The 27,815-nt window shown below is 41.9% G+C and overlaps 1 protein-coding gene across 16 annotated transcripts in view; it reads right to left on the bottom strand.

Moving 5' to 3' along the window:
- KCNMA1 (potassium calcium-activated channel subfamily M alpha 1) overlaps positions 1 to 27,815 on the bottom strand; it is a 566,228-nt gene that overhangs the window by 397,094 nt on the left and 141,319 nt on the right. For all 16 annotated transcript variants that reach the window (XM_081191546.1, XM_081191549.1, XM_081191547.1 and 13 more), the window contains exon 2: positions 19,544 to 19,711. In XM_081191546.1, coding sequence (XP_081047672.1) covers positions 19,544 to 19,711 — 168 coding nt within the window. The remainder of the gene's footprint in view (positions 1 to 19,543; positions 19,712 to 27,815) is intronic.

Genomic DNA, 27,815 nt, shown 5'->3' with positions numbered 1-27,815 from the left:
TTTACCTAAAACTATCTGAGAATTCAAAGGGGAAGTAGCCCCATAGTTCAGGGAGCTGCTCCCTATCCCAAAACCCAAGTTCCCCTGCTTTAGACAGCCCCCAAGCAGTGGCGTAGCGTGGGTTGTCAGCACCCGGGGCAAGGCAAGTAATTTGCGCCCCCTAACCCGTGGATTTGCGCCCCCTAACCCCCAGATGTTGCGCCCGGTGCGGCCGGCCCCCCCTGCACCCCCCATGCTACGCCACTGCCCCCAAGGCAGAGTTTAATTGCTAGAGCTGGTGGTATCTTTATATTCTTAGATGACAGGTTGTTGTTTTTATTTAAACAAAACTTAACTGGTTGTAACTGTACGCCAAAACATCTGGAGGGCACTAGGTTGACAAAGGAAGGCTGCTGTATAGTATTGTACACCATATTGAAGTGGGTATAATTTTTAACTAAAGGCTCAGGATCCAACCCAACGAAGTTCCAAGGCTTTTGCAAATTTTAATTTTACAAACTAAAAATGAAATAAATCAGTCTGGAATTACTGAAACAATGTAAGGTAGTACAGTTATACCGCTGGTGTGGGGCTAAGACTGGGAGACTGTGCCAAACCTAAGGTCATCTACTTAGTTCTTTAGATAGATAGTTCTTTTTTGAAATCTTTAAACTCATGAAACAGGTTCCCACCCTCCCCTCTCATATTTTCCCATCAAAACAAAAACCCTGAAGAAATAAAGACTACGAGAAAGATGTACAGAACTCTTGATAGGATTCGTAACTGTTGAAAAAAATTGATGGGAAGAGAATCATTTTCCCCCCTGAGCACACAATTTAAAGCATGAACAAATAAAAAGGGAGCCTTGAAAGGCAAACAAGAGCAAGCCCAGCTACCTTTAACAGCCCCGAAAAATTATTATATTTGTAAACTGAATGATATATAAAACATTTAAAAGGTGGCCTGTTTAGAAAAGCCTTTTTCACTTATTTCCCCCCCAAAGGTTCACTTTAAAAGCACCTTAACTTTTTTTCTGACATTGACACAATTAAAAAGTAACCTTTTTACACAATTATGCAAGACACAAGAATGAATAATAAGAAGAATACTGTACTGTTAAAAACAAAATGAGGAAAGCAACCCCTAGCCCAAAGACCAGAAGGCTTTTTCCCATTCATACAAACTGGCATATATGCACTGGGAAGATGAAAGTCAGATGAAGAAAACTGAATCCAGTATTTTGGCTGCCACCACCACCCATGAAAACATGCACTACCAGTTCTGTCACCCTAAAGAACAGAAGACCAGCTAGAGGAACAGGGGCTGTTCATTATGGACAAAAAGCACCAGAAAATGACTTCACCTAGAAAACAGCAACAACAGAGCTTAAGACCACTTCCAACACCCTTTCATGCATTCAGTAACCATGCTGAGGAGGCAGTGGGATCATGTCCACAAGTCATACACACACATACACATACACATACACATACACATACACATACACACACACCTGTGGCTTCACATTTGTTAGTAATATGAGGCATCTAGACAATTCTACAGAAGCAGGAATCTGGTCAATCAATGGGCAGAAGCTTTAAAAAAAATAGTTATGCCTAAACACCAATGAAAGCAATGACACTGGACTTACAACTAACTTTTCCTGGATTCTGCCCAAAGCCTCATAGCCCTCCAATTCAGTCCTAATTTCCAAGAATGTCTGCATTTTTCATTTCCACCTTAATTAACAGCAGATCCCAGTCCCCTCTAAATTTAAAATCCGTGTTCAGGGATGTATAATATATACTACAGGACAGGTATGACTAAAAGGGAAAGGGGGGGGGGGAGTCCCAGTCTGACACAAATATGAAATAGCATTTTTCGTGATCAGTTCTTTGACCTTTCCGTTCTCTCATATATTATAATAAGATTCCCATATTTTGGAAGTGAACTGCTACTACAGCTCCTATAGTCCCCAATAAAGGGAGAATTTAAGGGTTTGTCTTTGTATTTTCATTTTGCAACTGGACCTGCCAATAAAAAGGCTAGATGCAAGTGATGGGTTGAATTAGGACCACATTTTATTCAAAATATATCTGCAGGGGAAATGTGTGGAAACCTAATTTAACTTCAATCATGGGCAAGCCAAAAGTTGCCCATTCCTTTTTGTTGTTGTTAAAGCGTTTATTAATTTTCCAATAATAATAATAATAATACATTTTATTTATATCCCGCCCTCCCCAGCCGAAGCTGGGCTCAGGGCGGCTAACAACAATAAAACAGTACAACAGTACAACACAACACAACACTCTAAAATCATTCATTATAAAATGAATTATAAGGGGTGATATGATAGCCATGTTCAAATATATTTCAAATATTTCAAATATTATAAGGGGTGATATGATAGCCATGTTCAAATATATAAAAGGATGTCACATAGAGGAGGGAGAAAGGTTGTTTTCTGCTGCTCCAGAGAAGCGGACACGGAGCAATGGATCCAAACTACAAGAAAGAAGATTCCACCTAAACATTAGGAAGAACTTCCTGACAGTAAGAGCTGTTCGACAGTGGAATTTGCTGCCAATGAGTGTGGTGGAGTCTCCTACTTTGGAGGTCTTTAAGCAGAGGCTTGACAACCATATGTCAGGAGTGCTCTGAAGGTGTTTCCTGCTTGGCAGGGGGTTGGACTCGATGACCCTTGTGGTCTCTTCCAACTCTATGATTCTATGAATCCAAATCAAACCAATGGCAACTATCCAATTAACATATCAAATCACAATCCAATAAAAATTAATAAATCAAATAAATCAAATTGTCTTCCAAATTATCATCTTGATTTTACGACTTCCCACAGCCTGAATCTCGAAGCATATCCAAATCTCAGTCCTGCCTCTCATCTCTCATCGATATTTCCATATTTCCATATCTCGATTTTATCTCTCCAAACTTCTCTCTGGCTCTGCGATCCTCAATCATGTCAGGTGCCCATTCCAAGGGGAATGACAAGGCAAAGCTCCAAAGCCTGGGCCCAACCTTATAGTGAGCAGGGAGGTCTGATTGGCCAACATGCTCCCAGCCCCACAACTCCAGAGAGCTGTGGAAGTGGAGCCTCAAGAATGTCCCATGTCCAGGCTAAGAGACTCACAACTCAGAGCAGCTGACCTTCAAAAACGCCCTGCACCTTCAACGGGTCCTCACCTTCTCTAACATTCAGCTTTCTTGCACTTTCCTGTGAACAATGTGACCCACTTAACCATGTAGCCAAATTAACCAAAACAACCCTTTTAACACCACCAACCTCTACACACCCACACCCACTGAATTCAGCACAGACAAGGCAATAAACCCTGCTTACTCAATGTGCAAGAAATGACCCAAAGGGGTGTGGCCAGGCTCATCAAGCCTGCGACCACATCTTCCTTTCTTTTTTTTTTTGTATATAATTTTTATTAGTTTTTTTTAACATATCATTTTCAACAGTAATTAAACATACTTTTACATCTTATTCAAATTTTTGACTTCCATCAATCCTGTCTGAAAATTTTCCAATCTAATCTCTCAGTATGCATTTCTTATCTTCCCTATTACATTTCAAACTCATAACCAATATCTCTATCTTATTCTACTTTGTATCACTTCGGATATTTTTCCATACAAAACTTCTTGTAGTCCTACTAGCGTAATTTGTTGATTACAATTGCTCTTCAAATAATTCATATACTTCTTCCAATCTTCTGTAAATCTCTGGTCCCGCAGGTTTCGAATCCTTCCTGTCATTTTGTCCAATTCTGCATAGTCCATTAATTTCATCTGCCATTCTTCTTTCGTCGGAATTTCTTCTTGTTTCCATTTCTGGGCTAACAACACTCTTGCCGCAGTTGTTGCATATAAAAACAATTTAACATCTTGCCTATTAATGTCCTGACCTATAATACCAAGTAAAAATGCTTCTGGTTTTTTAAAAAAATTCAACATCTTTTTCATCTCATTATATATCATTTCCCAGAAGTTCTTTACTTTTTACATTCCCAAAAAGCGACCACATCTTCCAGACGCAGATGCCAGTATGTGCACATGCGCACCCCAAGCAGCCTTGCCCAGACACACAGTTGTGTGATTGGAAGGACTTTAGTGGCTTTTAAAGATGCAGTTGTCTTGCAGTCAATCATTCAAATATTTTTGCCCTTCAAGTGCAATTGATTTTGTTCTAACCAATGGCTAAGAAGGGTGTGTGTTTCTGGAGAACGTGCTGCTGACTCTATTCTGTTCTTTAAACAAACAAAGTTTGCTGATGCAAACCCCTACTACACAAATGATAGACAATGAAACAAAATAATAATACCCCCATCTCGCCCCCCCCAACTGCAAGATGTCTATGATGAAAGTGTCTCTCACCAAAAGTAAACGAACTGTGAAAAAGACTATGAACTGAAAGTGGAGACAACAGGTGTACCTTTCCCTGTTTATCTGTTTGCTTTGTAACACACACACACACACACACACACACACACACTTTAATTTAAAAAAAGCAAAGTTTGAAAACAGACAGTGGACTCATGGAGGAAACACAGAAGAACTTGATGACAGCACTATGTAAAAAAGTGAACAAAATTAAACTATTCCACAGTAAACGTCTGGGGTGCAGTGGTCCCAATTATCGAAAATCCCAGGTCATACCTGAAATGATATTTGGAGTCTAGCTTTTAATTTATCGTTATATCCTCTGCTATCTGTCACTTTCACCAGTTATCTCTGGCAACACCATACAACAGCTGACCTGGGGAAAGGAATCAGCTGTTCTGTAAGCTTAATACCATATTATGTGTGGTGTGCTGACTGCAGACTTATTCATTAGGCTGAATTATTATGGTTTCTAAAGTGCTCACATCTCTCACTGGCACTCCAAAAATAACTTTAGATGGCCAATTACATACAGAAGCAGGCATTCTTTTGCAGTAATGCCAATCCTAAGGGGCTGGAAGGATAGATATTGCAGTCAAAAACTTCCCTCTCATTCACATCTGCCTAGAAAGAAGTGCCACTATTTTTATTTTTTTTAAAGCAAAACTTGCCCTGTTCCTGCAGCTTTAACAGCCGCCAGACATACACAAAAATGGCAGGAGTATGGAAGTAAAACCTGCTTATTTCCGCAGTTCTGCTGTTGGGAGGCCCAAAAGCAAGCCCAGTTAAAAACAACAACAAAAACCAGCTGGCATCCTTATTCCATAGCTATTCCCATGAAACACTGACCTGGCCACAAGCAACAGAAGCAGGGGAAGAATATGCACCTATGTGGTTAGCTTCATATCAAGTCTCTCTCTGGTTTTTCCACAGAGCTTGACAGCTACTGCATTCCTTTCCAGGCAACTTTTCGGGGCGAACATGACAGAGGAGGCCAGGGCCAGACGCGAAAGTGGTTGGATCAATGAATGTCAATTTTACTCGGTGCTTTTTTTCTTTAAAAAACGTGTTTAGGGGTACTCTCATTCCGTCTGAGACTCAGGAAACACTGTGACAGGAAATGAGGCCGCCAACGGGGGTAGCAATGGAACTGACGATTCACCATCCTAGAGAAGAAACTAAAAAATAACAAAAATAGTTTCTTCTTCCATTAGATTCACAAAATGTTTAGGGTTATGCAAACCCTTGTGTCCCCCCAGAAAAAAAGAACTGATTTTACCCTTGTACAGTAAACTTGTTTGTGCACACACACACACACCCCTCTGCATCCTTCATCCCTGCAAGCAAGAAACATTATCAGGGTTCAAATACAAATTCCAGCAAAGCAGAAACACTTGAGGAGGGTGCAAAGCTGGGTCAGGTGTGTGTGGCCTGGGAGAGGAGGTGTGGCCTTTGGGAGTCCTGAGGGCCAGACAGTGAGGGCTGCATCCAGCCTCTGAGGTTCACTATCCTTGCTTTATTTATATAGTTCAACCATGTATGTGTGTGTTCATATCTATATTGCACTATAATACTCCTCCCTGTGGATGGACAACTAGAGTGACATCCCCCACACTCACACACCACACACACTCACACACACACACACCACACACACACACACACACACACACACACGTTGAGGACTTAGGCTAGAATGTAGGAGATAATTTCATGAGCAAAGGAACTCTAGACACCGCATAGATGTTAAGGTTGTTGCCTGGAATCAGTCCCCTCTTCACCTCCTGAGAGTAGATCCTAACAATGAGCATGCAGAAAGATAAATACAGTTTACATGGGTTTAATCGAAACGGCCTCGGTCCTGTATACCTGAAGGAGCGTCTCCACCCCCATCGTTCAGCCTGGACACTAAGGTCCAGCTCTAAGAGCCGTCTGGCAGTTCCCTCACTGCAAGAAGTGAGGTTACAGGGAACCAGGCAGAGGGGCTTCTCGGCAGTGACGCCCTCCCATCAGATGTCAAGGAAATAAACAACCCATCTGACTTTTAGAAGACATCTGAAGGCAACCCTGTTTAGGGAAGTTTTTTATGTCTAATTTTTACATTTTTTTAATATGCTGTGAGCTGCCCAGAGTGGCTGGGGAAACCCAGCAAGATGGGTGGGGTATAAATAATAAAGTTGTTGTTGTTGTTGTTGTTGTTGTTGTTGTTGTTTTTATCTAGTGATCTTTAGTTTGCTCCCTATTGAGTTTAAGGTTGCCAGAAGCCGAGAGCTCGCCAACACATTCTGCTGACCACCTTTGTGCACAACTCTCTTCCCCCCTCCAACAACTCAGGTTACATACGTGTTGCAGAACACCCAAGTTTGCCAACAGCTTTGTCACTTTTGTGCTGGAGAACGCAGGCATCATGTCGCTCAATGGAGTAAAAATAGTATGTAACAATTAAACAAAGTGTTGCTAACTGCAAGGTCAGAGCACTGCTCCTCTCTGCATGAGGAGGCCACAGTGCCTCAAGGGAAAGCCATCTGTGAGGTTTTGCAAATACGCTTCTTTGTAAAATGGGAAGCAACAGTTTAGGGCATTCCGTATACCCTTCATAGAGACAGACTAATTATTAATGGCAGTTTATGGCATGGGAAGGGTGCAGGCAGCAAGAAATGGCTTTTCGCTGTAGATCTGATTCAAATGAAAATGTCTAGATATTTTTTTAAAAAAAAAAAAACTTTTTTAGCATACGTATTGGGAGAGGGTTCCCTACTCCCTTTGTTGCCGCCTGTTTTCCTTGCAGCTATTTATACCCAAGTCGCAATGTGACACACATGGTTGCAACACAAACATTTGTGCAACCTGCCAGTTGATGTGGAAACGCTGATGGGCTCATTTCAGCTACAAATACAACCTTTAGGCCTTTCTGACTGCATAAACAATGTCTGAAAAGGTAATAGCAAGAAATAAACCGGGATTTTTTGTGGGAAACTTAAGTGAGTAGGTATAAGAACTGGGTTGCCAAGTCTGAGTTTGACCTGACATTTCAGTGTTTTCTACTCCTCAGGGGCCCCCCAGAAGAATTTAAGATGGAGGAAAAGTTATTTTCTGCTTGGCTCAGTAAGAGCTTTTTGCTATTAGCTCAGTTCCCATGTCAATCAGGTTCTGCTCTGTGACCCACAGAGAGCAGCTAGGCTCCCCACTTCATCTGCCAAACTCTTCTTCCCTGATCCATGTTTCCGAGCACAATTCAAAGTGTTGGTGCTGACCTTTAAAGCCCTAAATGGCCTCGGTCCAGTATATCTGAAAGAGCATCTCCACCCCCATCCTTCTGCCCGGACACTGAGGTCCAGCACCGAGGGCCTTCTGGCGGTTCCCTCACTGCGAGAAGCCAAGTTACAGGGAACCAGGCAGAGGGTCTTCTTGGTAGTAGCACCTGCCCTATGGAACGTCCTCCCACCAGATGTCAAAGGAAAAAACAACTACCAGACTTTTAGGAGACATGTGAAGGCAGCCCTGTTTAGGGAAACTTTTAATATCTGAAGGACTATTGTATTTTAATATTTTGTTGGAAGCCACCCAGAGTAGTTGGGAAACCCCAGCCAGAGTGGCGGGGTATAAATAATAAATTATTATTATTATTATTATTATTATTATTATTATTATTATTATTATTATTATCTACAATGCCATGCCCTTTATGTTCCAGGCTACACCTTCTCATCTCAGGAACGGAGGTTCCAGAAATCCCAAACTTTGAAACTCATTTCTCAATCTCTGTGTAGCAAAACACTGCAAGGGCTAAAATGTTTGCAAGCAATGATGTCATCAAAATAGTTTATCATGTCCACCAAACTGTAAACTGGAATCTATTCCGCTTTAAGATTGGCTCTGGGTGGTGTACCATGGCAAGAAGAATGCCAATAAGAGCAATAAACATCACAACACAAATAATAAAGTGGCATTATAAAAAATAACTGCAGCAGTCAAAGCAATGCCAGTCAGCACCAATGAATTTTAGAATAAAAAGCAAAATAAAAAAAAGCATTTACCTGGCATCAGAAGCTATAAAGTGATATAACCTACCAAGCTTTCCTTTCCTTGACAGTTTACTATGTGCAAGCTACTTAGAGTCCCCCAACCCCAGTATTGCTATTGTTACAGTCTATTTATTTATATTTATATGCCGCATTTAGGAAAAGCAGGCTTCCAACACACAAATACGTAATTTTAAGCACAAAGAAACACAGATTACAAAAAATTAAAACAACAAAATCTATTTTTTTTCAAAAAGTGTTAGAAGCCAGATACAATCTTGCTGAAACAAACAAAGACAGTTGTTACATTTCAACCAAAAACGTGCATGCCAGGCTTATTCCCTGACACGCTAGTTTTCCACACACAGGGATTTATTTATTTTTATCAACCTGCAATTTCAAATGATACAGCTGGGGCAAGTTTACCATTTCCATGAGAACTAAGCCAAAGCTTTGAGATGAGAATGGATCTAAAAACCACCCAACACATTAAACTAAATTGAACTGATGACAGGCCGTGGAAAGCCTTGCTTGTATATTGTTGTTTCAAATTATTTACCCAAAACATCCTATTGAGGCAAGCTCTTAAAATATCCTTCTAATACAGATGGTCCAATGGTATCAATACTGTCTACATTTATCTGTTAAAATAAACACAATAAAGTCTTCGTTTTTAAAGGAACAGTTCAGCTTTTACCATTTTGGTGCTATCCGTGACCTTGCATCAACAGACTTTCATTAATTTATGTCGGAAGCTACACGTTTTTTCTTTCTCTTTGCTGTTTCATCCTCTTGTAATGGAAGACACTGTGCCAAATGGAAGTTACTGAAGTGCACCTGTGAATGGACTGATCTCGCTTTTTTTGCTTTTGCTTTTTAACAATGAAGAACAACAGGAGAAAATCAGTTCCACAGCTGATTTTCAAATAGGAGGAGGTTTTTTGTAGTCAGGAGATTGTCTTGATGACACACCTTGTTTTTTAACTGATTTAATGAACCAATTATTGTCAGGGCTGCAGTATTTCAGTTCAGAGTATATTTAATTAAAAGCTGATTAAACTCTTGATTAAATAATGTCGGGAAAGTATTTCTCTTTTGGAAAAAAAACATCTTAAAAGCTTTTGCCCAAGTCACAAGACCAGGATATTATTATCTGATTAGAACTATATTAAGCTGAACGTGCCTCTAGCCCACTGTTACAGTGAAATCCAACTACTCAGATGTGAGACCCATGGAGTTCAGGTAGGCGTGTATAGCAGGAATGGGGAACTGATGACCCTCTACATATTGCAAGACTCTAGTTTCCGTCATCCCTCACCCATTGACCATGCTGGCCAAGGCTGATGCGAGTTCAGCAACCTTTGGAGGACCAGAAATTCCCCACGCCTGGTGTACAGAACTGCAATCTCAACTGGGTCCCCCACCCAAAAAAGTTTGCTTTTCTTCATCTCCCTAGGGTGGCAATCTATAAAGGAAAACATGGTCCCTCCCAAACCACTATGGGTTGTATCCAGCTAAATTCTAGACACGAGTTAAATAATAATAATAATAATAATATTTTTTTAAAAAAATATTTATACCCCGCTCTCCCCGGCCAAGACCGGGCTCAGGGCAGCTAACACTGAATATAAATACAGTAAAAACATTCAAAACAAAACAAACAGTTGATTAAAATATAAGTTAGAATACAGCTTAAAATGCAGCTTAAAATACAGCCTCATTTTAGTGGTAGCCTATAGATCAAAGGGGATAAAATATTCACCAGGGCCAACTATCCATGCTGGTCCTATATGGGCCAGCAAAAAAAGCCGAGGAAAAATTTATATACAAAATCCCATATGGAGGGTTCCATTAAAAAAAAAATGAGGGGGGGGGGGTTAGACTGAGTCCAGCCCAAAGGCCAGGCGGAACAGCTCCCTCTTGCAGGCCCTGTGGAAAGATGTCAAATTCCGCAGGATCCTGATCTCCTGCGGTAGGGCACTCCACCAGGCCAGGGCCAGAGCTGAAAAGGCCCTGGCCCTGGTTGAGGCCAATCTAACCTCCTTGGGGCTCACAACTTCCAAAGTGTTGTTATTTATGGACCTTAAGGTCCTCCATGGGGCATACTAGGAGAGGCAGTCCCATAGGTATGGGAAGTCTTATTAATTTCAACAGGTCTGTTCTGAGTATGACTAACATTAAATGCAATCCTATGCAGCTGGGTAAAGAAGATTCTCAGCAGGTACATGATAAAATTTGATTGCTGTAAAGAAGCATGTATAACGTTAAAACCTTGATCCTACATTCCATATTTCCATACTTGTGCAAATTGCTGATTTCTATAGCCGAAGCTTGAAAGATGCCTCTCTCACCTTTTGTTTAAGACTTTCAAGGAAGGGATTTCACAGCCTTCCTTGGCAACCCATTCCAATGCTGAACTGTTCTATAATTAGACAGCTGCATCTTCTTGTAGTCATTTCTATTATGCACTAGGTTTCCTAACGGTAGAACGGAAACAGCGAGGAAGGCTGCCTATGGATGGCCTGCTGTTGAAGCCTGCAAAAAGTCTGTCTAGTTCAGCAGCAGACAAACAGATGCTTTTGGGAATCCCACTGGCAGGATGTGAAAGCATAAGACAATGTTTATATTTATAAGAATGTTACAAAACTGCCAACTCAATATAAAAAAATGGCAGTGTACAATAAAATGAGTAAAAAATTCATAAAAACATAAAATAGAGAACAAATGACCAGCAATGCATCGCATTAAAACTGCTTAGCAAAAGAAACATGTTTTCAGCAGGTGACAAAATAACAAAGTTGTAGGGTGCCTGTATGATTGCAATACGAACTAGTACAGTATTCCAAATTACTGGTGCCACTACACTGATAAACCTTGGCTCCCATAGAAACTATAAAAGAATATAAGCTCACAGAGGGACATTCAAGAGGGATTCTCCAGGTGATCACAGTGATCTGGCCAGTGTATAAGGGACATAGTGGTCCTTCAGATAATGTCTGTGGCACAGCCATAGTCTTCAAAGAACAATTCAGATCCTTTTGCAATGTAGGATTTACCATGTGACCAAGGACAAAAGCTGCCACAAGAGCAAAACTATTTTTTTAATGGAATGACATTCTTTTGCAATTTGGACTCTAGAGGGAGTCATTTGCTATAGATGTTGAACTGGTAATGGAGACTTGCAACAGAAAGGTGTGTTTTTCCCATTCCTTTTTTAAAAAATCACAATTCTTTTTTACAAAAATATTAAAAAGGTTTTCTTTAAAAAAGGAGGATTTGGACTTGATGCTTTTGTTTCTGCTGACACCCCATTTCAAATGTTCCTACTACCACCTTCTTAAGTAGCGTTTTAAAAATGTCTTGAGAGTTTGGTCTTACTGCAGCCATCTTTTTCCAGCTTGATTTAGGTAAGTGGAGTTTTTGCATGCACAGCTAAGCTTCCCCTGTGTGAAAATATGCAGTAGGATTAATGCTGAGCTTTGCACATTGTGGCCCTGGTTAAAAATAAAAGACAGAACACTGTAACCAATTAAAGATTATCATAGCATGTTGCATGCTATAACTTTGTGTCAAAATGCATGAACATAAAAAAAGTTCGGTTGGATCATTCTAAGGAATCCTCAAGTCCAGCACCTTGTTCGCAACAGAGACTAACCAAATATTTCCAGTAAGCTCAGAAACAGGGCACAAATCAAGTCAGATGGGTTGGGTAAAAATAATAATAAAATAATAATAATAATAATAATAATAATAATAATAATAATAATAATTATTATTATTATTATTATTATTATTATTAGCAACAGCCCGTCCTCACTCATTGACATCTACATTTGATACAGTATTCTCTGAACACAGAGCTTCCATTCAGCTCTCATGGTTAATAGCCATCAATAGAACTTTGCTCCTAGAATTTGCCTATTCCCCACCCCCTTTTAAAAATCACCTAAGTCACCCTTTCCTGGCCAAATGTCCTCCAGAAGTTGTCAGATTCCCAATTTCCATCAGTCCCATCATGGTCAGTGTTCTGGGATTGTGGGAGTTAGAATCCAACAATACTTGGAAGGCTGATCTAAGCCATGGTCACAGCCTATGGAAGCCAATTAGGTGAGTCAGGTGTGCATCATTTTTGGTCCCTATAAAATCATCTAAAATGGTAAATGATACCACCAAGGGTAGGATCATGACTGGGGAGGGGCAAACAGAAATATAATCCCTTCCAGGAACTTGCCAGGGCGCTTGGTAACTTACTCACTGCAACTATGGGGTGTGACCTTTCACAAAGCCAGATTCTCATTATAACATAACTGTGAGGTCCATGGGATCTGGAGAAAAGGAGCAGCTCTCTTACAGCCTTGCTACTTCCTGAGCCTCTTCACAACTGGGGGGGGGGCTTTCCCCCTCAGTCTTGTTGAGTCTCTTAAGTCAAAGCCATATATGATACCCCTTCCCCATCAGTCCTCAGGAGAAAGGCAGGGCCAGTGGAAAAAATAAATTTAGCTTGGCTACCAAGGACAGCCCAAATGTGTGGGCCCCTGGTAAGTACAGTTATATAAATCATCCACTATGCTATCCTGAAATGACATCATGTGGATGGATGTATTATGTATGATTAATAGATGAGATTGGTACAATAAGTTGTTCATTGCATCTTTCTAGCTTTATATCTCTGTTTCACAACATAACATCCTGAAATGACAATACTGAATCATTTTATGATTCATCTAGTTTTATTTATCTACATGGCCTCTCTTATCTTTTTCTTTCTTTCTTTTAAATTCAAACACAGTTGGATAGGTTTTCAAATCCTGGCATTAGTCAGGTGCATAAAAATCCAGACCATCCCATAAAATTTGAGGCAGATGGCACTACTGAAGGTCTGGTAGCACTTTGGTTTTGATTTCGTAAGAGAATGGAGAAGGCACACACACACACAACCCAAACCCAAGATGTGCCAAAAATATATTTCTGCTTCATCATCCTCAGAATTATGCTTGCATATACCTCCTACAAGCCCGAAATCAATTTCCAAAAATGCACCATAGGTTTGGCAATAATATTGGTGCAGAAGCAAAAAGGGGAAGGGGAAAAAACACACACACAGAGAGAGAGAGATGGTGGATTAAAGGAAGCTGCAGTTACCATAGAAACCAATGAGACCAACTCAACACTGTGTACTTTGTAGCATCATCATTCTGTGGCTGATGAACCCCAACGGGAAGCATTGTTCCTGTCCCTATGGAAACCTAGGGAACAGCCCACACTGTAGTCACGGGAGATTAAAGCAAACTGGAGCAAATATCTTCCAATTCAGCTATGAGCAATTTCTCCTGCTGAGAGCTACCACCGATTTACACACACACACACACACACACACACACACACACACACACACACACAGCACATAAACCAGGGACATCAATAACAGACCCAAGCCGAGCAAAGGTGTTCAGTCTACAAATTAATTTCAAGGAAAGAAGAAGTGTTTGCAGGCAGCTTAACACATGTGAACACCTAGGAAGCGGATTTATGGCTGCACCTAATCCCCATGGCAACCCACGAGGAGGTTTAAAGCTCAAAATAAACTGCTCCACAAAATGACTTTTTTCCCCCTAATACAAACCACTACCTACCATTGGATAATTAGCATCCATTTCATCCACCGTCCCCCCAGGTGATTATATTTCAAACTAGGAGCTCCTTAGCTAATTATTGCACTAGTAGAGACCCTGAGCTAGTATGCCCAACAGAGACTGTAGCTTCCTATTTTCCTCCTGCCAGGGTAGAGCTTCGAGTGTGTGGAGCAAGAAGAGACAGGAAGAAAAGCAGGAAAGGGGCGAGTCTTGCTCTACTTCAAAAGCTACTGTGGTGGAGTGTGTTAAAAATAATAGTTTACAAGTAAGTAAATGTTTGCCAAAATCAGTGCATATTGTACAGTTGGTTGCTACAGTTCTGCTCCCCAGTAAACCCTTCTCTACCACCATGTAATATGTCATGCCACAATCAGCTCTTAATTATGCCAAACAAAGATACCATCCCAGGAATGCCAATGTGCAGGCATATTAATTCATTGTTTAGTGATGCTGACCAAGTTCACAATTATGGCCAACACAGTTGGGAAAGTCTCTGCTATAAGGGAGGCCCAGGCTCATTCAAGTCAAGCTCCATCTCAAAAGGGGGCTCACCCCCAACCTCTATCACTGCTCCTGCTAGATCTTTCCACTTTTGCAAGCAACCCCACCTCAAAGCTTCTGTGATGGAGGGAAGGTAACAGGGGGCACCAATGCTCACTAGCTGGGTCTGGCAAACTTTGCCTCTTAGAACCTGCTCACTGTCGGGAGGTTACAAAGCTGACCATGTGGTGAATACGTTTTTTGCAAACGTTCTAGCTCAATGCTCAAAAGAACCAGGTGGATTTCAAGGGAAGTAGGGCCAGGGATTGTTGGCAACGCATGGCAGGAATCACGTAAAACTAGAGCGCTAACAGGGCAGGGCACAGGGAGGCGCTGGCGAGCTCCACCCTCAGAGCCATGTGACTTCCAGGATTCTCAGGTGATCGCAGTGAACTTCTGCAGCCGAAACCTTAGACATATACTGAGAACCCTGGAAGATGGTTCAGGCACAGTCCGTTGCAATCTATCCCACATAACACAAAAATATATGTAAAGCCCATGGCAGTGAGCAAAGTTATAGTGCATAAAACATATGTACGAAATGTTAAAATATATTCTTTCCAACCATCAAATTAGGTGGTGGAGGGGAGCATCTCAAATGTTTTCTTTTAACAGCGTTATTTTCAAAGTGTTCAGGATTAATTTAGAACCGAATTAGCTTTCACAAACTGTTCCTGGTTTTGACAGCTGCCCAGGCAAAGGATGTCACATTTTAAATAATTTTCACACATTGAGCTGCTGACAAGTTTTCTAATTTTTGTAGCATGGAAATGAAAGAGAATAGGGATGGATGGGTATCCTCAGTTTCCCTTTCCCCCCTCCCATTCTGGTCCCATGGTTTGCTTCTGACCCATGTTCTGGTTCTGCCTGCCTGCCTGCCTTAACTTAGAAAGAAATTGAATTAATTTTGGAACTGGTGCGTGCACAGACTGGTGCAGTTTTCAGTTTGCAGGTGATCCAAGACATGCAAGCACAATCAAAGAGATTATGAGCCTTTCAAGGTTCCTTTTTGCAAAGGGCTTTCATGAAGGTGTACCTACGTTCCCGTGGCTTTAGTAACCAGCAGGGAAACCAAAACTTATGCTGCACATGTGCAGCACTCTGAGCCAACACAAAATCAGAAATGAAGAATGGTGCATAAAGGATATAAAAACAGCTCAATTTTGTGGATGCAGACTGAGCTAGCATAGGTTTGGAGATGGATACTAGGCTCTCCAACTTGACCCGGGTATACTAACAGACCTTCCAAGTGTCCCTATTTTCCAGGAAAAGTCCTAGATTTACAGAAGCCATCCCAGTTTCCAATTTGTTCCCAGAATGTCCCATATAATCAGAATGTACATTCCTATTATTATTATAGTTGGTCCTTCTGGATTCAGTGACACTGACTCCTTATTGGGCATAAATAGGCATCAGACTGCAGCCTTACAAAGTTTTCTTTTCTATGGAAAAGAAACTCCTTGACTGGACTTGATATAAGGAGATCTGGTAACTTTTGGTTTCTTCTAGCATTTACGAATGCAACTGGTTATTTGTTTCACAGATGGAGAAATGTCTTAGCTCACTCCATGAGCACTCCTTTCACAGCTAGCTATCGAGAAGGTAGGCAGATCTCACTAGCTGCCAGATATGTGCTGCTATCCAAACCAACCCTTTCACACTTTGATTGGTGAAGGTAGGAACCCATTTCATGAAGAATAAGATGAGAGCCATACTAAAGTGAACAATATGCAAAAAACGACAAAAACAACAGAGAAAGGGTCCTGAAAATATTAGCCTTTGAAGCTCTTGCCCTTTTACAACGAGTCTTATTGAACATATGGTACTGCCTTAAATGGGTGAGACCATTGACCCATCCTGCCAAGAACTGTCTACTTGGCAGCAAGTCTCTAAGGCCTCAGGCAAGGGACTTCCTTAACCCAAAAGGCCAAGGACTCAATCTGGAAAGTTGTGAGGGCAGAGCTCTGGGCTGCACAATTGAGAGACTGACCACCCTCATTGGAGCCCCTTTCCAAGGAAATAACTGATCATATGAGAATGAAAAAAGGGTGATTTGAAGAAAGAACTATTAATGAAGTCCTGTTTTTAAGATCAATTTTCACACCACACCTTAATAACTTTTTTTTCTTTGCTTAGCAAATAAATTTAGGCGGCAGTTGCACAACAGCTTTCTTTGCGTGAGCACGCCAAACCAAAAATCAATTGCTACTATTTCTTCTCCCTCAACACCAGTGTTCAGTGAACCACTTCCTAAAGGTTATTTAATTGTGAATCTGGAAGATTGATTTTGATTTAAACTGTGGCCTACAGTATGAAAAGGTACTGTAATTTCTTCATCTGTCACTCTGGCTGATCTAATTTTGATCTGCAACTGACCTACAAAAAGCCATAATCTTTTACTCAATAAAACAGAATTTTCTGCAGTTGGCTTTCAAGGGGAAATGATCAGACCTTTCAGGAATACACGGCGTGCTAAGTCACTAAGAAGCAGAGGCGGGTAAATATCTTTAAAAGATTTTCAATAACTATGCCCTCAGTTTCAGCTGGGATTTTACTTAAAAGAGCCACAACCCATAAATTCACTGGCAGAAATGTCCACAGAAACGTTGGATGCAAAAATGCTACCTAAAAGTAAGCTGCATTCCTAAACTGACAGGAAAACAATGTGTGGTTAAGTACATTTTCTTCCTATCTTTTTCAATTATATTGCATATTAATAAAGCAAAATATGCACATTTAGTTTTGCTTTGCCATAAAGCAACCAAACCCAAATGTTGATCCAATTTTTAAAAAACAGCAATTCCTAACTACCTGTGCAAATGTCAATACACTGTACCCACTTTTAGTGAACCATTGCAACAGACAAAACCACGAAAGGCAGAATATTCATATTGGCCATATATATTCTATCAAAAAAAAGAAAACCAAAACCACATTTGCCATCTCATCTTTTCTTTTCATAGAGCTAGGCTGTTTTTAAACAGATCCTTGTCGACTTGTGTGGCGAAGATATTGACATGCCTTTTTGGGGTTTGTTCACAAAAAAATTCTAGTTACATCTAGTGTTTGTTGGTTGTTAGACTAAATCCCATTACTTTTATTTTATCCAAACTAAATTTACAATCTGGCAACGTGTATAGAGACCAATAAACTTATTACATCCTTTGACTGTTCCTGATATGTATAATATTTTTAATATAAAACCATGTTACCTGCATGGTGTTTAAGCTTATATCAATATAGAGCCAACTGGATTCCTTATATGTACAGAACACACTGTTCTATACATGGTTCAAAATGGCTCCATAACACTTGCAAACAATTCTTTAAAAATAATAATAAATTAATGGTGTGGGTGTATGAAACTTAATGATAAAACCTGTTAAAAGTCCACAGTAATGATACTTCCATAATATAAGCACTTTGGACTCAAATCTAACAATACTAGCTCTAAATCTCAATTAAATCTAGGCAATTAACCCAAATTAGCCTGTTGGCTGCAGTGTGTCCTAGCAGGCAGCCTACCTAAATTCATTTTGCATAACAAACGAGCCTTGTTCCCACAGGGCCTGGATCCAAATTACTTACACCCAAATAAGGGAAATCTTTCCCCTGGAGGCGAAGAGCTCAGAACCAGGCTCAAGGGAGGCAAAAATGTTCCACATTTTTAATTTCCTAATAGAACTAGCCCTCTTTCCGTTCACAAGGTTCCATCGAACCAAGTCTTACTTAGACCAACTGGAATCAATAGACTTAAGTAACGAGGTTTATTATTTCAGTGGGTCTACTGTAAGTATGATTAATGTTGGATATTGCCCACCATTTAACAACTCTACAGGGATAACAGTTATCTAGAGCAGTGTTTCCCAACCTTTTTTTGGTAAAGGCACACTTGTTTGATGAAAAAAATCTCGAGGCACACCACCATTACAGCCCCGTGACGTCAGCGCGCAGCGTCACGCCGGGAGGGACGCACGAAAGTGTAAGTTTCAATTTTTTTCCCTCCCCCTTGCCGGGGAACCTCCAAGCTTTGGGGGTGGGGGGGGAGGAGGCAGCAAAGCGAGGCAGGAAGGAGAGCGCGGCTTGGCTGGGTGAGCTTTGGCAGGGGCAGGGAATGAGAGCCGCGAGGCGGGCGCTGCGGACGGAGGCGCTGCCCGCCGAGCTCGCAGGCAGCCAGGCAGGCAGACGGCGAGAGCCCCGCGCTGGGCGGCCTCTCCTCGCCGCCGCCGCCGCCCCGCTTCTCGCCGCCCGACTCGCCCGCCTCCCTCCAGGCAACATCTCGCGGCACACCAGGCAACATCTCGCGGCACACTAGTGTGCTGCGGAACAGTGGTTGGGAAACACTGATCTAGAGTACTGAATACAAGAAACCTTTGGAGCTTTTGTGGCACAAATGCACCATTATGGGGAAGACTTGCTGTGCCTGGAAGTGGGTGCAAAATTATGACAAAAACGATGCCTATATTGAGTATCAGAACCTCCCCGACATTAGTAGTTAATTTTCATAACCTTAGGTGTCAGAAACAATACATTTCCCTTCAACAGGAACAAACCTGTCCTCCTTTAACTTCCTGTGCAAAAATTAGTCTACCAGGATCCTGTGGAAAGGAAAGGGCTTTCTGAAGACAGTTTGTCACATAATATGGCACCCTGATACAAACAATATTTACTTGGAAGATGCATCTCATTTCTCTTATTTGAACTAACTCTCAAATACATAGGTTTAGGAACCAAGAGCTAGAGTGGATGCACATGGCCAACCTTTTCACCTAATTACTTTAAATATCAAGGAATAGCCTGGTTGCCTGTCCTCATGAGGCCATTTTCTGCATGTATCAGCAAGCAGACACCAAAGAGAGAAAGTGTTGTTCATGTGAAAATTACCATATTGTTAAATGGGGGGGTATTGGCTAGCCCTCTGAAAAAAGTAGATGGAAAATCTGAAGAAAGCATAGGGAAACTCACAAGGACTCTGCCAGTTAAGGTCTGGGCTGAAATCATCACCCCTGCCCAGTCTTTAACAGAGGTCATCCAGCCCACTTCTGCTGCTGCCACAACTTCTTCTTTCTCGTCTGTGGGTTTCAAGTCCCCATCTGCCTGGGTCTCCCCATTGCTGGTTATCTTCTGGACCTCCTGTAAAATTGAGAGAAAGAGATGAACAGTTAGAATGGCAGGGGTTAAACTGCAACAGAGTACCAGATAAACACATCATCTCTGTTTGCGGTTTCCCAGTTCAGTGCACTAGAAGCTAAAAAGATACTTCTGACAATTAATGTCTCTGTGTAAAGTTACCCAATGCCTTTATATCCTCTTTACTGGGGATCCCCCCCTTCCCTGTTGTTTGTCTATTTTATAAATAATGCTTGTATTTTGGTAAAGTAATAATATAAGTTATCACACACACACACACACAACAGTTATCACCACAACACACAGTGAGTGGGAAAATTATGTTCTTCTGTCAAATGGAAAACTGGCCTGCCTTCTATGGGATACACAAATAAGAATATTCCTGTTAATGGCAAGTGCTTACTTTCTTACAAGAAAGAAAGGAAGGAAGGAAGGAAGGAAGAAGCCCAAGTCAAGCCATCAAAAAGCCAACTCTGGTACAGCACACTTTCAGTCATGGCAAGTTCAGAAATGCAACCACAAGCAGCACTGTGATAGGGGCAGGGAGGAGATGATGGCAGGACCTGTTGTCTGAACAGTGCATCAGTACTAAAGTGTTGGTCCTAGCAGGGAGGGAGATATCATTTGGGATGTGCTTCAGGCACTGTCTAGGCCTGGCACTGCTTTCAACTTTGAGTTCTGCCCATTCTGTGAAATGATGATGAGTTATGGGCAACGTAAGGTGACCCCCACCTAAAAACTCCCCTGGTTGGCATTTCTCTTTCCCAAGCTCTATGCAAATACAGTGAGTGGTGTTTTTCAAAAGTTGCTAGGGAGATGCCGTAGGTATTTTTGACACCACAGGAGCCAGTTTCCTCGCTCTGTTCTCATATGCAATGTAGCTGGCACCTGGAATGTCGGCAATCTCAATACAGCCTCGTATTTGTACGGTCCTGTACGCAAACCTCAATGCAAAGTATGCACACAGACAAAATTAACCTACGATGCAACACACAGTGAATGTGCACGATAGTCAGGTGTTGTTTTAATTTATGGTTTCCTGAATGAGTTTTCCAAGGAAGCTCACACTGGGCGAGTGTGTGGAACCTTAAACACCAAACAGAATGGGAATGCAGAGCTGCCAATCTTCCAGCAAGCTGCCAGGTTGCCAAGGAGCCACTCTGAAAACGGTGCTGCGTGATTAATCCGAGGAACTCCTCTCTGGCTGTAAGCACTGTCCCTCACTGAGTCACCAGAGGAAGGGAGGAAGAAGCAAATTAAGAGGAGGCATTCTTGCTGTGCTATGCCGGCTGAATCACCACTGACCCCTGCCATTCACAGCCAGCCCTCCTCGCGGGGCGCTGCTGCAAGGACACTGCATCGCCACACTCAAGTTCGATATGCTTCAGTCATGAACAGCACAGAAGATGTTGGGGGGGGTAGATGTTGGGGGGTGGACCCACCCAAATACTGTAGCTTGTTTGTTCAGGTCAGTAAGAGAAGTTCAGCTCCCAATGCTCTTTTTAACACTCTTTACTGCTTCCTGAAGATTTCCACAAGACAAGGATGCAGAAAAAGCCGCAACTCGAAGGAATCTCCCACTGCGTTGGTGACAAAACAGCAGTAATATTTATTAACTATCCTAGCATAGTAAACATTTGAGTTGCCTGGTGTAAGTAAGCAGCATCCCTCAACCCCTGTAGATGTCCCCAAGGGCTTTAGGATGCTCTGGATCTCACCAGAGGTTTCAGAGCATGGAACAGCAAGCCATAGCTTCATTCCTGTCACATCCTCCACAGATAAATCAATATTGCATCCACTGAAATGTTACTGACTTCTCCATATTTTAAATTTTACATTGCAAGTTTCAAAACACTAATATTTCAGATTTTGAAGTTTTATTGACATTTTATTCACAGTTGGACTCCTTCCCAAACTTTCCCCCCAAATTTGGGGGGGGGGATATATCCAGAATATTAGAGTGAAAACAAATACGGTACACATTCTGTGGATGGATGAAATCTATGCATTCTAAGCATGGTAAGATTTGGTTTGAACAAGCATTTTCTGCCTTTAAAATGCCTGATTGCTTGATTGATTGATTGATTGCTTGATTGACTGACTGATTGATAGAGAGATTGATTTTCTATGTTGATTCCCATTCAACTAAATCCCAAAGCAGCTTGCAAACAATGAATAACAAGCAATTAATGGCTCAGAATGCAGCAAATGTGTATTCAAATTGTTTAGATTTAGAACAAATTTATGATTCAGAATGATTGCTCATGTTCACATTCCATTGTGAAATATGAATGGCAGCATCTGACTGATAAAGTGAAATATACCATCATTTGCACTGTGGTCAAAGCAGATTTCTGCCATACAGAGTAAATGAATTATAATTCAAATCAAAACTCTGTGTGCACGCACGCACACATGCATGCATGCACAAATCAACATCTGTGGCAAGGATAAAAGTCATGCTTCCTTTTCAATTATGTATAGCCTTTATTATATGATAAATATAGATCTGATGAATCAGATATTCTGCAGTCAACATTCATGAATGACACATTCCACACAAAAATTAGCCATCCTCTTGCTGTTTAATGAAGTCTCTATGTGAGGATGTGTGGGGTTTAGGCTGAAGTTGATGACAGGCAGTTTTAGTTCTCCTTTACATCCATTTCAGCTGAAGTTGTAGATGTGCCTATAGTCCACAACAGATTGGATTGAAGGGAAACAAACTTGAGTTGCAATGCAGGGAAGAGAGCAGTGCAGTTGGCAGATGGTTCTAAACCACTGAGCTTCTTGGGCTTGCAGATCAGAAGGCTGGCGGTTCAAATCCCCGCAACGGGGTGAGCTCCTGTTGCTCTGTCCCAGCTCCTGCCTACCTAGCAGTTCGAATGCATGCCAGTGCAAGCAGATAAATGGGTACTGCTGTGGTGGGAAGGTAAACAGCATTTCCATGCGCTCTGGTTTCTGTCACAGTCCTCTGTGCGCCAGAAGAGGTTTAGTCATGCTAGCTACATGACCCAGAAAGCTGTCTGTGGACAAACGCCAGCTCCCTCGGTCTGAAAGCGAGATGAGCGCAGCAACCCCATAGTTGCCTTTGACTGGACTTAACCGTCCAGGGGTCCTTTATCTTTTACCTTTTCATCGGACTAGGGAGATGGTGTTCAGACAGTTCTGGGTGGGCTGGCACTTCCCATGAAGATTATCGGTTTTGAGATGAAGGAGATGCTTTTCACCAGTGTGTCACCTTTAAAACTCTGCATGACCTGGGATCCAGGTACCTTAAAAACCTCCTACTTCTACATGAATTTGCCTGCGTGTTATGAGCCTCACCAGAGGGAAAGAGCATTACGGTGCCTGGGGAATGAATCTTTTCCTTTGGAACACTCCCCTCCAGGCCTGTCTGCCTCACACCCAATTTAATGAGTTTTAAGTACCAGATAGATTTCTTCTTAATTTCCCCCAGACAGTTAAGGTTTAGCAAAGTTGAAGCTCCTTTTTTTTTACTGTTTGATTTGTTCTATGGTTGCAGCTATTTTTTAAAAAAAAGTCTTAAGGTTTCTATTTGGTTGTGGTGGTTGTATCAGCTTGAAAATGTTTAAATATAAAGACAGAGAAGTACGTAAGTAAATGGCATTGCAGCCCTTCCATGAGCCAGGAAGCAGGCCCGGGGGGAGGGGGAGAGACATTTCAAGAAACCTAGAATGAAGTTTTAATTGGTGCCTTATTTGGAGGCATGGCAGGTACATTTTAAGCTAATACTATCTTTATGGAGGCTGCTTACCTGTTGTTTTGTAAAGTATTCATTATTTTAATTGCTTGATGACAGGAACATATAAATAGAGTGAAGTGGGAGGGTGGTATATCTCTAGCGCTTGGTGTGATGTTGTCTCTCTTACATTTATAAATGGGGAAAGAGAAAAAGCCTGTTTATCAGAATACTTGGTTAAGCAGTGATGAATCCATTTGGGGGCTTGTGCCAGACCCTCAAAAATCCAGTTAATTGGGGGAGGGGGAGGTGTAAGGGATTTTTATTTAATTCTCCAGTTTTCTACTATCATTCTACACCCATGGCAAATCCAAAAGGAATTAAAATGACCAAGGCCAATGCATTTCTTTTAATAGCTTCCTGCAAAATGCCCAGGGTATGGGGTGGAGGGTCTAATTGTGTCTTCAAAACAACCCTGTGAGGTAGATTAGGATGGGAGATTGTAACTTACTCAAGGCCAGCTAGTAAGCTTGGCAGAGATTTGAACTGAGGTCTTCCTGGTCCAAGCTCAGCAATGAACCCCATTACAGTGGTGCCTCGCAAGACGAAATTAATCCGTTCCGCGAGTCTCTTCGCCTTGCGGTTTTTTCGTCTTGCGAAGCATGGCTATTAGCGGCTTAGCGGCTATTAACGGCTTAGCGGCTTTAAGAAAAAGGAAACAAACTCGCAAGAACTCGCAAGACGTTTCGTCTTGCGAAGCAAGCCCATAGGGAAATTCGTCTTGCGGAACAACTCAAAAAACGGAAAACTCTTTCGTCTTGCGCGTTTTTCGTCTTGCGAGGCATTTGTCTTGCGAGGTACCACTGTACCTCCATGCCCTGATTCCTTTCCTTAATGGAGTAGTCATTAGCCGGTAAGGGGGGCAGGGGAGAGAGACTGTGCTGCTGACTTGCCTTCTCAGCTCCAAACGCCATGGCCACTTGCCAAGGAGAGGGGCAAGGTAACAGGAGCTTGCTATGGTGCAGGCAAGGCAAGAAGAGCATCTGATTGGCTCTGCCATAGCTCCTACACCATGCCACTCCTCCTTCCAGTCTGCAACAGCATCACACACTGATGGGTGGTGCTGATAACACCAAGGTTGCAGGTTCGATCCTCATATGGGACAGCTGTGTATTCCTGCAATGCAAGGGGCTGGACTAGATGAACCTCAGGGTCCCTTCCAACTCTATGATTCTATGGAAATGGTTCTGGAGTGCACCCTTCCTTTGTTCAGAACGCCTCAGCCTAGGAGGTTGCGGAACATTTATTTGCTGTTTGCATAACAGCTGCAGTTGCCTACAGGGTAGCAAGGCAATGTTTATTGCCGCTTGGGCACATGCAAACGGTTAAACGGAACTCTAAATAATTCAGCGTCCAAGTCTGATTGCATCTTTTGGCACAGGGAATGACCTCATCCTGAAACTGAAAGCTCCAATTAAACTAAAGCTGAGAAATAAGATCTCAGGTTTGAATAGCACCATAACCATTTGTTTTTAAGACATTGCTGAAAGCACCAGGTACATATGTCACTGAGAGTTCCAGAAAATATATACATATGGAATCCATCCAGGCGAGGAGGTGGTCTACTGCGCTCACCCAGAGTAAAACTGTGTCTATTGGTAGCACAGAAAGTGCAAGGAGGCAGGGGAAGGAAGTGTTTGCATGGAGATTTTAGCATGGAGATTTAAAAAGCAGCAGCAAAAGTGAACCAACAAATGTCACCTAACAGCTATGGCTGCTGGCTGACAAACTAGGTTACCGCCAGCCTCCCTCTGAATTTCTTATGTTCTTATTAGGTTGCATTGACGTCAGATATCATACTGTAACACCCCCCACACCCCGGTTTAAAAGGATTAATTATTGATACCTAGAAAAACATTCTTCTTTTCAGTGCAGAAAGGGAAACAGAGAGCCAAGTGGAAAACACATCTGATGAAACAACCGAACGTTTTCCCCCTATAAATTATTCACAGGCTATGTAATGGTTGCAAATTTGGCGGCTAAAGAAAACTTGCACCCAAAACAGATTTTAGTTCATGCATCCCATGCACAATCACTTGGCGGAAAGTCACACTTTCAAGGAGCCCTACTTCCCAGGGTGTAAGGAGCCAACTAAGTAAGGTCAACTATTTGGAACCTCCAGTTCAATTGCCATCTTCCCCCAATTGTTTGAGGGCAAACAATTGCTGGGAGGGTGTTGCCTTTTATATGGTGACAGCTGATTTGAGGTTTTGATATGTTTGGGGGCTCCATGACAGCCCAGCAAAGTAACAGGAGTTGGGCAGAAGGTTCCGGGACAAAATATGAAGCCTTGGCTAATGGTACTTATTTTGATCTAAATATTAAGGATCTGTCTTTGGCTTTAACTGAATTAAATGGGTCATATCATATCCTTCCACATGAAAAGAAACTTACCTGAAATGTGCATATGAGGGAAGGGGGACTACACACAAGCACACACACAAACACAGCAAGAGAAGAACCAGCTCATCTGCTCACTATCTGTCATCAAGAAAATGGTTATAGGAATAATTCAGAGCCTTGATTTCATACAGGTACCACCATGCCAATGCCTCACCCTGCCAAGACTGCTGTTGATGCTGGTGTGAGGGCCATTTGGTGATGTAATAACACAAAACACTTGTTTTGAAATGTGACTCAACTTCCTGGATCTCCACTCAGCAGTTGTTTGTGACTTCTAATGTCAGTTTCGAGTTTGTCCAGAGAGACAGAGAGGTTCTATCATTCCGAAAGAGCTCAGACTTTGAATTGCATATCTAGGTACCAATACGTGTCTGTTGCCCTCTGTCACAAATTGCAGAGGGCAAAAAGGTTGTTACTGCTGTAAATACATTAATAAATCTGCAGTTTGCATAATGTGTGTTAACGTTGTGTGCTGCATATATGCTGGAGTTCAAAAAATAATATGGGCCATAATCCAACACAGCTAAAACCAATGGGCCTAACTCTGTGTTGGATTATGGCCATGGAAAGATGTGGATCTTGCTAAACCCTAATGGAATAGTTTCTTGGCAGGGGTCAGTAACCTTTTTCAGCCGTGGGCCGGTCCACCATCCCTCAGACCATGTGGTCGGCCAGACTATACTTTGAAGAAAAAAATGAACAAATTCCTATGCCCCACAAATAACCCAGAGATGCATTTTAAATAAAAGCACACATTCTACTCATGTAAAAACACGCTGATTCCCAGCCCTTCCGTGGGCCAGACTGAGAAGGCGATTGGGCCACATCCAGCCCCCAGGCCTTAGTTTGCCTACGCCTGCTTGTCAGGTAAAAAAGAAAAAGCTTAACCCTTTGAGCAGGATTTCACCAAAATGAAGCGCTTGGAGCCATCTCTATATTAACAGCAATTCTTAGCCATGTACTTCATTGATTTGGAAAGTTGCTTTTCTGCTTGCTATGCATTTGGACATCTCTTAAGATATCATAACCAAGTTTTGAATGATGGTTTGTGAGATCAAAGAGCAGGTTTCCATCTATGCTTGGAGATGATTGGATATCATTTTTAAATCAAGATGGCAGACTGAACATTTCAAAACTGCAATGATTTTAACCATTGATTTCAAAACTGCCCTGATATTTTGCTTTTTAAGAATTCCCTAGCAAGACTGGGTAAGAAGCTGCTAGCCATTTGGAATGTATGAAACCCCAAACAAGCATTTTGATACAGCAAACTCTAGATGCACTGATAGTCCCTGTTTGAGAAAGGCTATAGTCCTTAATAACTCAATGGAACAAAACCACCACCATTGCTCTGATTACTCCAGCTTAGACTGCAGGTAAAATAAAGTATGTCACTTTTAGAAGTACACTCCATATTTTGTACTTTCTCTAGTGTACCAGAATATGGTGCAGTACCAACATAGGTGTTGAATAAATGGCTCAGTCTCTCCACAGGTTGGACTTGAATAAGCAAAACATTCTGGTAGGCTGGCTCTGAACTTCTCTTTTCAGTAACGCAAGAAGAGGCCTGCTGAATCAGACCAAAGGTCCATCTAGTCCATAATCCTGTTCTCACAGTGACCAACCAGATGCCTGTGAGAAGTCCAAAAACAGGATCTGAGTGGAATAGCACACTCCCCACTTGTAATTTCCAGTAACTGGTAAATCAAGGCACACTGCCTCTGACACTGGAAAAAAGTACACATGGCTCTTTCTAGCCTCGTTCCTCGTGATCCATTGCATGGACTTCACCGTGTTCATTGTACTGTGGCTACAGTTTCAAGTAGTGATTTGAACGTCTGAATGAACCATCAGCCCCATTCCCTCCAACACAATGCTGCTCAGCAGGAATTTCACACGTCAAGGAATGCATATTCATGTCAGAATATGCCCTTAGAGAAG

The sequence above is a fragment of the Podarcis bocagei genome (assembly GCF_964188305.1).
Source record: "Podarcis bocagei genome assembly, chromosome: 4".
NCBI classification, from domain to species: Eukaryota; Metazoa; Chordata; class Lepidosauria; order Squamata; family Lacertidae; genus Podarcis; species Podarcis bocagei.
This window is presented reverse-complemented; position numbering and strand designations above follow the sequence as displayed.